Here is a 10,284-nt window from a genome sequence, read left to right as displayed (position 1 = left end):
TTTTTTTTTTTCTTTAAAGAAAAATTTAAAGTAGTTCTTTTTAGTTGTTGGCTTCTTAGTTGACTGCATGGTAGAGTGAAAACATGATTTACTGGTGAACTAAAACTTCATTGAAACAGTTTTTATACAGTGTTATAATTAATCTCTTCACCTAAAGATTGACTCTGAAAGCAAAGAATATCAACCAGTCTTTTGGTAGACTTCTTCTAATGATGGAGAATTGTGTCTGACCTATATTTCTCACAGTAATAAATATAAGATTATAATTTATAGTCTTAGTATTTAATATTTTATACTCCATTTTCTGTTTTTATCTTTCTGGGGCATTGTAAATTCTGAACCAATGGTAGTATGGAATATTTTACAATTTAAAAGGATAAAGACTAAATTAAATACCCCTTGCCCCAATGTCATTTCAGTTTTTATTGTAGACTTTTAAAATACATTTTGCTTCATGAAGAAGGAAAATGGCATGTATAATGAGCTTTATTGTAATGTGACTTTTTAATCACGGGAAATGTTCACCGTATACAAAAGTAGGGATGAAAATAAATGAATCATTGTATCTGTGTAAGTCATTTTATGGCCAGTCTATCTCAGATGGACCTTGTCCTTTTCTCAACTCAGATTGCCTGACCACATTTTAAATTAGAAAATTGAAGCAGGAAAGTAATGAATACTGAGTGCTGTCAGTATCTAAGCAAGAGTACTGAGCGCTGTCAGTATCTAGGCAAGAGTTCTGAGTGCTGTCAGTATCTAGGCTAGAGTACTGAGCGCTGTCAGTATCTAGGCAAGAGTACTGAGCGCTGTCAGTATCTAGGCAAGAGTACTGAGCACTGTCAGTATCTAGGCAAGAGTACTGAGCGCTGTCAGTATCTAGGCAAGAGTACTGAGCGCTGTCAGTATCTAGGCAAGAGTACTGAGCGCTGTCAGTATCTAGGCAAGAGTACTGAGCGCTGTCAGTATCTAGGCAAGAGTACTGAGCGCTGTCAGTATCTAGGCAAGAGTACTGAGCGCTGTCAGTATCTAGGCAAGAGTACTGAGCGCTGTCAGTATCTAGGCAAGAGTACTGAATGCTGTCAGTATCTAGGCAAGAGTACTGAGCGCTGTCAGTATCTAGGCAAGAGTACTGAATGCTGTCAGTATAGTATCAAGAATAAAGATTCAGCTCATGTCTTACTGCTTTCTTTTGTTAGATTGCTTCATGACTTATCTATGGATCAAAGCCAGGGGTCTGACATAAAAATTTTATTTTATTCTGTAATGAATTTTTTTTTTAATTTTATGCATGTGAATTCAGTCACTCTCTTCAGACACACCAGAAGAGGGCATCAGATCCCATTACTGATAGTTGTGAGCCACCATGTGATTGCTGGGAGTTGAACTCAGAACCTTCTGGAAAAAGCAGTCATTGCTTTTAACCACCGAGCCATCACTGAGCCTATGAAGTCGCATTTAAATTAAGTTCCTTCTGAGAATAATTAGTGTCCTGTAATCAATTCTTGAGAAGGAAAATATTTCTTATTTGAAGAAAAGAGTGTATATAGAAAAGAGTCTGTGTCTAACCTTTAGTTCCAGGGTCATATTGTGGTAACAATATTATTTAAATGTGTTGAAGTGATTAATCAGGGACTTTTAGTAATCTTTAAATGCCTTTTGTCAAAATTAGTTATATGAACATTATAAATTGTGTTTAAAAAAAGCAGTTAGAAAAAGGAAGGGAATATAAGGGTTCTTTATATGTTAGCTTTGGGATGTTGAATATTCTGCTTTGCTATATGGATATCTTATAATTAAAACATTAATTGTTTATTTTAAAACTTGTTTCTTCCTATGAAGTCACATTTAAATTAAGTTCCTTCTGAGAATGATTAGTGTCTTAGTAGACAACTTTGAATTCTCGGTAGTGCAAAATTGATTTTGTAATACAAATTGATTTGTAATACATTATAAATAAATTATACATGATGGGTTGGAGAAAAACTTTAAATAACCAGAATTTTTCTATATTATACTTTCTTTTTCAGCTGAAGCGATCTAAACTCCATGAACAAGTTTTAGATTTCAGCCTTACATGGAAGAAGATAGTGAAATTTTTGAATGAAAAGCTAGAGAAGAATAAAATGCAAAATATAAATGAAGACTTAAAAGATATACTACAAGCTGCAAAACAAATCGGTATAGTCTTTAAAAGAAAAACCAAAATGGTTCTATACTAGGTTCCTTGTAAGCTGTGTATTACTAGTCTATGGTACAAGGCACCAGCTCCCTGTAAATATTTACAGTTATTTAAGATGCTCTTATCTGTTAATGAATTTAGGGTAGTGTGGCAGGGGTACTGTATACAATTAATAACGCGAAGGAGCATTAATAGTTGAGTTTCTTAGCAGGAGGCTGGCTACCTAGTGCCCAAGTGAATGGTGGGATATAACTTAGTGTAGCAAAACTGAGTTTGTGTGAGGCTAAGGGGAGAGAGGACAATGTGAGGAAATATTGAAAAAAAAATAGTGAACATAGAAAATGATTTTAATATTGATTCTATTTTATTAGCTCCTTTATAATAATACTTGAGCATACTTAGTGAAAACACAAATGAAAATTTAGATTTACTAAGTACCACAAGGAAATTTTTTATTACATTAAAAAAATAAAATATGTTTTAGACTGTTTGCCCTGTTACCACTGTTCACAAGTCAAACAGGCAAACACAAAGTTCATGTGGCAAATAGGATTTGTGCAGTAGAGATAGAAAGTAGACTATAAAAGTCAAGAATGGCATGCAAATGGACCAGAGGAATCTGTACTGCAGCAGTTGTCTCTAAGTGTATAGCTTCCTCAGGGCAGAATAAACGTTTGACGTTAGGAGGACAGGACGAGTCAGGACTTATTAGTGACCATGGACTTATTTGTAACCATGACAAATAGTTTGATATTTGTGTGCATCTTACTTTTAGTAAAATTAAGAAAAGTGCTAATCAGATATAGAGATTAATTGAAGAACATACCCAGATTTCCAAATGTGTTCCACCTTGTAACATGCTGGCACACATATAAACATTTATATGTACATATAAATGTACTTAATGCTTCCTTTTAAAACAAAAATATTGATCAGAAGCCAGGTTGGGAAGCAGTGACTTATGAAGTATTTTTAGATGGATCCATTATGATTGTACATTATTAAGAAAATAAGATTTATATTAAAATCAAGGAATCAAATCCTGGGGTGGGAACAGTTTATAAGGAGATGACTTACAAAATGAACTAGAAAAATTTTAAAGGGACTAGAAAAATACATATTTAGAATATGTCTTGTTCTTATGGGAACTATATGTCATGTTGGTTTCTGAGAGAATTTATAAGAAATTAGCTATTTTAAAATTGTGGATTTTAAAACAGTTGAGAGAATTCTATACAAATCATAAAGTGGCCAGTAAAGTAATTTAGGACAAACATCTATTGAGAAATTATGAATAAAAAGATTCTAAGACCAAGGATCTGGAAGCACAAACAAACTCAGAAAGAATGATACTGGCTTTTGGATTATTTCTTTCTCTAGCAGTGACTGTCCATTTCTAAACTGGAGCCTGGGTAGAAAAGAGGAAGACGAACAGAGTTCTGACAGATTCAGAGAACTAAGATGACAAAAATGAACTAATGGATAAAGGAAGAAATACAGAATCTGGATATTTGGCTTGTAATTAAAAAAATTAAGCTTGTAATTAAAAATATTAAGAGAGAAATCTATGTGTCTTGATGGTTATACCTGAGAATTGTCATATAGTTTCACTTAAGATCATATGAAGGTATTCATGCAGAAGACAGGAGGGTAAGAACATGTAATCAATGTAATCTATAATGCCTGCTTGATTTTTGAATCAAAAAAAAAAAAAGATTACCAAGACCTTATTGTATTATTTGGAAAACCTTGATTATGGGCCAGCCATGATTAGGTAATAGTCTTAGGTCTTGTATTTGATATACCCATAAAAATAGTCTTATGGCTGATATGTCCATAAAAGGAAAATAACAAATTCTAGTATGCATTAATAGTAGAAATGAAGATCTCATTGAATATAGTATTAAATGATTGAGAAAATATCAATGATGTAGATATGTGATTGGAAGAAAGTGTAAGCTCATGTGAGTGTATTAAAACAATTCTGGATTAGCTGGGGAAATAGTAAGATTTCTGATAAAGTGACAGCTTTAAATATTAATGAGTACTCAATAGATAGCATTTTATGAATATGTAACAGCTATTTTTGATACACATTCTTAGAAAACTAGGAAGATAACGAAACTCCCTTAATCTGATAAAGAATATCAATAAGAAAAGATGGAGCAAATATACTGTGTGGTACAGTGCCGTTAGCTTCTGAGAAGGATGGTTTCTGGAAGCTAGGAGTGGTAGGGAAGAGTGGACACAGAAGAAGGTTGGCTACTGGGTACCACAGTTCTGCTGGGTAGGAGTAAGTTTTAATGTTCTAAGTACAATAATGTGATTAACATTGCACCACTGTATTTAATAAAAAAATTAGGAGAAAAATATTCATAATCTGCAACAAAATGTTCCGTATTATAATTTAATTATTCACATGTACACACATTAGAATATTACCCCATACATAGGTATAGTTATTATATGCCACTTAAGATAAGAAAGATTCTTTGCAATGTGGCATTATCCAAGATTATCTAGCACCACTTCTGTTTCTTGCACTCTGAAAATCCTTTCTAATATAATTTAAGAAAGAAGAAAAGAAAAAAAGTATAAATGTTAAGAGTCATAACTATATCTGGAGAAATTAATTTAGCTAGATCAAATAAAAAAATTTTACTAGCTAGGAACAAATTCAAAATGACATTTATCTTTAATTTTTAATAATGTTCTGTATAAAGATTAATATGGTTCAATTTAGGTTACATTTACAAAGCATCAAAATTTACAGATGTTGAGCTTCATCATTTCCTCATGGAAAGCTCTAAAATACTATTGTGAGATTAAAGAAGGCTGAATTGTTGAAGTATTATCTTAAGGATTAGAACTTAATTGTTTATAATGATACTATTCTTACCCAAATCTGTCTACTGTTTGTATGCATGTATTTTTGGAAATGGATAAAATATTCTGAAAGCTATCGTAAAAGTTCACAGACAAAAAGCGGATCAATCAATTTTAAGAAATAAGTAGGAAAAACTTTACTAGATGTTAAAATTTGAAATAATGCATGTTTTAGGTACTGCTCAAAGAACAGACATGTACAGCAAAAGGACAGAATGTAGTCTAGAAACTAACCTGATACTTAGACACTTGATTTGTGATGGCATAGACAGGGCTGTTGCTTTCTCTCTTTGTGTGTGTGTGTGTGTGTCTTTGTAATGTATGTGTTTGTATATGCATGTAAATCTACCCATATAAGTAATCCTAAGCAACTCATAGAGTTTAAGAAAAAAAAAAAACAAGACAATTTTTCAAGGATGATGTTGACTATCTTTATGATTTCACATTTGGTAAAATTGATTATACAAGATAAAATGCAGAATCGTAAAGGCAATGATTGGTATTTTGGACTCTCCATTAAGAATGAAATGCGTGGAATGAGTGTGAGGAATAGAACTTCAAGATATATTGTCAAAATCATTTCTATCCATACTCAGTAAGAGCTCTTACATATCAGTAAGAAGGATCGCTCTTGTGCAAAAATGACTGAGACCCTTCGACAAGGAAATCAGTAAAGAGGATAGATTGTGTAGAAAAATGACCCAGAGCCTGGCACAAGCATTTTGTATACTAATCAGATGCCCAATAAAGGTGAAAGAAATGTTCATCCTCACTGAGAAATGTTATTTCAGGCCTCCTCAGTATAGCTGAAGTTGAAAGTCTTCAACTCGCAATTCTTGGTCAGGACCAGGGATTTTCATGTGTTACTGCTACAGTTGGGACTGGTACAAGTATTTGAATTGGTTGAACAGTATTTGTAGTAGTTAAACCAATGCAAACTTAAGTATTGGTATGTAATAATACAGTTAAAATGGTTGTATGTGTAAACTGAAATGTTGTGTGTGTATTCATGACGGCATCATTTGTGATAGCCTGGAAGTGCAAACAATTTGCTATTAAATTATAGCATAGATGTGCTATGGTATTTAGATTGCCTTTTAACAGCAGCTTCAGCTGAATGTAAAATTGTAAACGAGTGTTGCAATATTAAAAAAAAGTCAAACACACAGAGAACAAAGAATGATAATGTGAAATGAGAATTGGTCTTTGAACTCAGTATTGCTATGGTCCCCTTCCTTCCTCCCAAGTGTGTTCTTCCCCAGGGTTGCTTTTTCCCTGTGAGCAAGTTCTCTTAGGGTAGTAACTTGTTACCGAGAAAGGAAGTGACTGGAACTGGGTCTGAAGTAGGTATCTAGGGGACTGCAGTAATGTTCTGTTTCTGGAACTGCGTAGCCAGATTAAATAAACTTGTTCACTTTGTAACAACTTTTTGAGTTGTATATGTAATTTCTATATATTCCTAGTAAATTAAATAAAAGTAAAAATTACTATCCCCCCTCAAGGTAGAATTTCACCATCTCACAGTATAACCACGCTGGGCATTAAACTCCAAGTGCTTCAGCCTTAGTGTGGGGCACTACAGGGATGCATCAGCACATCTAACTTTGTTAATAGTATCTATATTTGTGGTATTAGGCTTACCTGGTTTTCTGTTTCATGTTTAGCATGTGCATGAAGGAGATAATGTTTTAGGACAAAATAAGATTACTTAATGAGGAAGTTTTATTCTAGTATATTATTTTATAAAGAAATGTATGATCTTGTATGTTGGATATAGCTATGAATTCCATTAAAAATTTTAAACATTTGTTTTATGTGTGTGAGTGCAATGTGTATCTGTATGTCTGTATACCATGTGGATATGGTACCCATGGTGACTGGAAGAAGGTGATGAATCCCATGGAAGTGGAGTTACAGATACTGTGAGCTGCCATGTGGGTGCTGGGAATCTAAACCAGGTCTTCTTAATTGCTGAGCCGTCTTTCCAGTCTCATAAATTCCAGTTTTGTTGTTGTTGTTCAGAGTCTAGTACTAAACCTTTATTTGTACAACTATCAAAAATCCAAATCTCTTAGCAGTGCCCATAGTAGAAGAAAAACATATGCAGAGAACTTGTTATTTTATAAGCACTGTGTAATTTATTAAAAAATTTGGTCATGTTTCCTTAAATACTAGTAAAGCATATATGCAGTAATGTTCTGCAGATTATACACCATTCTTGAAAAGTATTGGGATTGGCTTGGTGAAGTTGCTTATTCACACAAACATGCTAATTGCAGTCTAAATTCATTAAGTTGAGGTCTGGTGATCTACTTTAGGAATAATTAGTTTGGTGTCTGTGTGGGATGAATTTAGTTTAACCTAACTTCCTTTTTGAAATATCTACCTGGGGAAAATAGTCAGAAAATATAGAATTGAGCACAATGTTATTCCCCTTGGAAGATGTAGCTAAGGCCTGGAATTAAAAAATGATTGGAGCCGGGCGGTGGTTGTGCACGCCTTTAATCCCAGCACTTGGGAGGCAGAGGCAGGCGGATTTCTGAGTTCGATGCCAGCCTGGTCTACAGAGTGAGTTCCAGGACAGCCAGGGCTACACAGAGAAACCCTGTCTCGAAAAACAAAACAAAGAAACAAACAAACAAAATGAATGGAATTAGGACAGTTAGGACTCAGGGAATGATGAATAAGGATGTGAAAATAGATAAAGTAGGCTTTTTGTTTTGTTTTGTTTTCTTTCTTTCTTTTTTTTTTTTTTGCCAGTGAGTCTTGCACTTTATTGTCTGTCGTCTTAGGCCTTGACTGCATGCTTGTGCAGTGGGTACAACCGCTCTTTCTGCTGCTGCTTCTTGGTCTTCAGCTTCTCTTCGTGCTTGGTGAGCCGGCGGCGCATGGCTCTAGTCTTCTTGGGTCGCAGGTCTAGGGGCTTGTACTTCTTGCCCTTGTAGAATTTCCTGAGGTTTTCTTTTTGAATCTGGTTAATGACAGAGAGGACTCGGGCGATGGATTGTCGTATGACTCGTATCTTGGAGAGCTTGGACGCGGCGTCGCCTGGCGACGCGAAGCTGGGACAATTCCACCTTCAGATCGTCCAGTTGTTTCAGCAGCTCCTCCTTCTTCTTGCCGTGCAGGTCCCGAGCCTTAATCTTGGCCATAGCTGCGTTCACTGCTGAGGCCGCCCGGTTCTGTTTTCTTTATTTTTAAGTCTTACCTTTGGAAATGCTATTTTAGTAAAGTCATGCAATGGTCTTGAACTCCTGGCATCGGGTGATCCTCTTAAACAGCAGCCTTCTTAGTAGTTGGCTATATGGATGGGTTCCACGGTATTTGCCAGGGCCTACTCTTGATTATTAATACATTTGTTTTAGGTTAGACTAGAAAATGTGAAGTAGAGAGGAAGACTGGAAGAAAACAACAAACAACAAAAGATGGGGAGGTGGTCCTGCATGTGTAGGAATTTAGGTCCAGCTATCTAAAATGTTCAGTAATTTTGAGGGATGATTGTAGAGCTTTTTTTAGGAAGAAACTAATGTTCTTATATTGGCAAGTTTATTATTTAGATAGGACACAGTGATGCTGAGAACTCTCAAAAATTTAAATTTTTTTCTTTTATTAAAATATCCTGCTGTAAGAATATTCTCTGACATTTTTGGAATTTAATAGTTTCCTATTTTTATGTAAGGTGATTAACTATGGAAAGTTTGTGCTTTAAGTAATGAGTCTGGCCAATTACTGTTTTGAAGTTTTTCTTCTGTTTCTTTAACATAACATTTTTCTTTCACATTTTGTAATATGGTGAATTAGATTTATTTGGACACACACACATACATACATGCACACATCCTGGTGGTATGAAATATTTTTGAATGAGAGCTGTATAAGTTTATGTACAACTTTCATATCATGTACAAATTGTAAAGAAAGCTATGAGTGTGTGAGGTCTGATTTTCATGTCTAATTCTGAAAATCTTAACATAGTTTATCAACTTAATTTTTAAAATGTGAAGTAAGTTTTAATTGATACTCATTTCTAAAAAGAGGCAAGGATTTTATTTAGGTAGCTTCTTTGCTTAATATAGATTAATGGTTGATTGAACTAAAATGTCCTTGGTTGATTGAACATAATTCTTTGGGAATTTGGGAATAGATTACTTTGGTCCCAAATTGATTTAATTTAGAACCAAATTTAAGAATCAAAATAAAACAAAAAAATGTGGAAGAATTTTTTTAATGACAATTTGGATGATGATTCAGTTGAGCTAATACTGTATTTTTGTTTTTGTCTTTGAATAGTTGGAACGGATAATGGGAAAGAAGCAATTGAAAGTGGGGCTGCATTTCTCTTCATGACATTTCACGTGACAGACTCTGTTGGTTACATGGAGACAAAGGCTATCAGACAGATGTTTGGTCCCTTTCCATCATCATCTGCTACTTCAGCTTGTAATGCCACTAATCGAATTATTTCTCATTTTAATCAAGATGATCTCACTGCTTTTGTCCAGATGGCAGAAAACCCATGTAATGATAGAGTGGTTTTTGGTAAAAACTTAACATTTTCCTTTGACATGTATGATCTGGACCACTTTGATGAATTACCAATAAATGGTGAAGCCCAGAAAACTATAAGCTTAGACTACAAGAAGTTCCTGAGTGAACAGTTTCAGGAACCCTACACTTCTGAGCTCAAGCCTGTGGAAAAAACAAATGGCTCCCTATTGTGGTGTGAAGTTGAGAAGTACTTAAACGCAACGATAAAGGAAATGACTGAAGCTCCAAGAGTTGAAGATCTTTGCTGTACTTTATATGACATGCTTGCTTCTGCTAAAAGTGGCGATGAACTTCAGGATGAGGTACAGTTGAAGTTTCTGAAGTTACATGTAAACATGAACTACCTTAATGAATAGCTCTTTAAACATTAATTTCTTCTTCTTGTAGTATTGGGATTGAACCTAGAACTTTGCATATGCTCAGTAGATGTTTTCACACTGCTCAGCCCAGAATAACCTTTTAAACATAGTCAACATAAAATATTTAACCTTCACTGCCACTGATACTGAGCTCTCTAGCCAAGTATAGGAGGCACGAGTGCTTTTCCAGTAGGTTCTTCCAGAAGGACTGAGTGCAGTGCGTAGTGAAAGCGGGCCCTCCTTGCAGTGCAGGAGGACTGAGTGCAGTGCGCAGTGAAAGCCGGCCCTCCTTACAGTGCAGGAGGACTGAGT

General features: G+C 34.8%; 1 protein-coding gene and 1 pseudogene across 2 annotated transcripts in view; one reads left to right on the top strand and one right to left on the bottom strand.

Moving 5' to 3' along the window:
• Window positions 1-10,284, top strand: part of Ascc3 (activating signal cointegrator 1 complex subunit 3) — a 267,615-nt gene that overhangs the window by 16,736 nt on the left and 240,595 nt on the right. Inside the window, exons 4-5 of one of the 2 annotated variants that reach the window (XM_031347189.1) lie at window positions 2,028-2,178; window positions 9,356-9,915. In XM_031347189.1, coding sequence (XP_031203049.1) covers window positions 2,028-2,178; window positions 9,356-9,915 — 711 coding nt within the window. The remainder of the gene's footprint in view (window positions 1-2,027; window positions 2,179-9,355; window positions 9,916-10,284) is intronic. The other variant, XM_031347190.1, reaches the window with a different exon arrangement.
• Window positions 7,823-8,217, bottom strand: LOC116074554 (annotated as a pseudogene).

This window comes from Mastomys coucha, unplaced genomic scaffold (assembly GCF_008632895.1).
Source record: "Mastomys coucha isolate ucsf_1 unplaced genomic scaffold, UCSF_Mcou_1 pScaffold3, whole genome shotgun sequence".
NCBI classification, from domain to species: Eukaryota; Metazoa; Chordata; class Mammalia; order Rodentia; family Muridae; genus Mastomys; species Mastomys coucha.
This window is presented reverse-complemented; position numbering and strand designations above follow the sequence as displayed.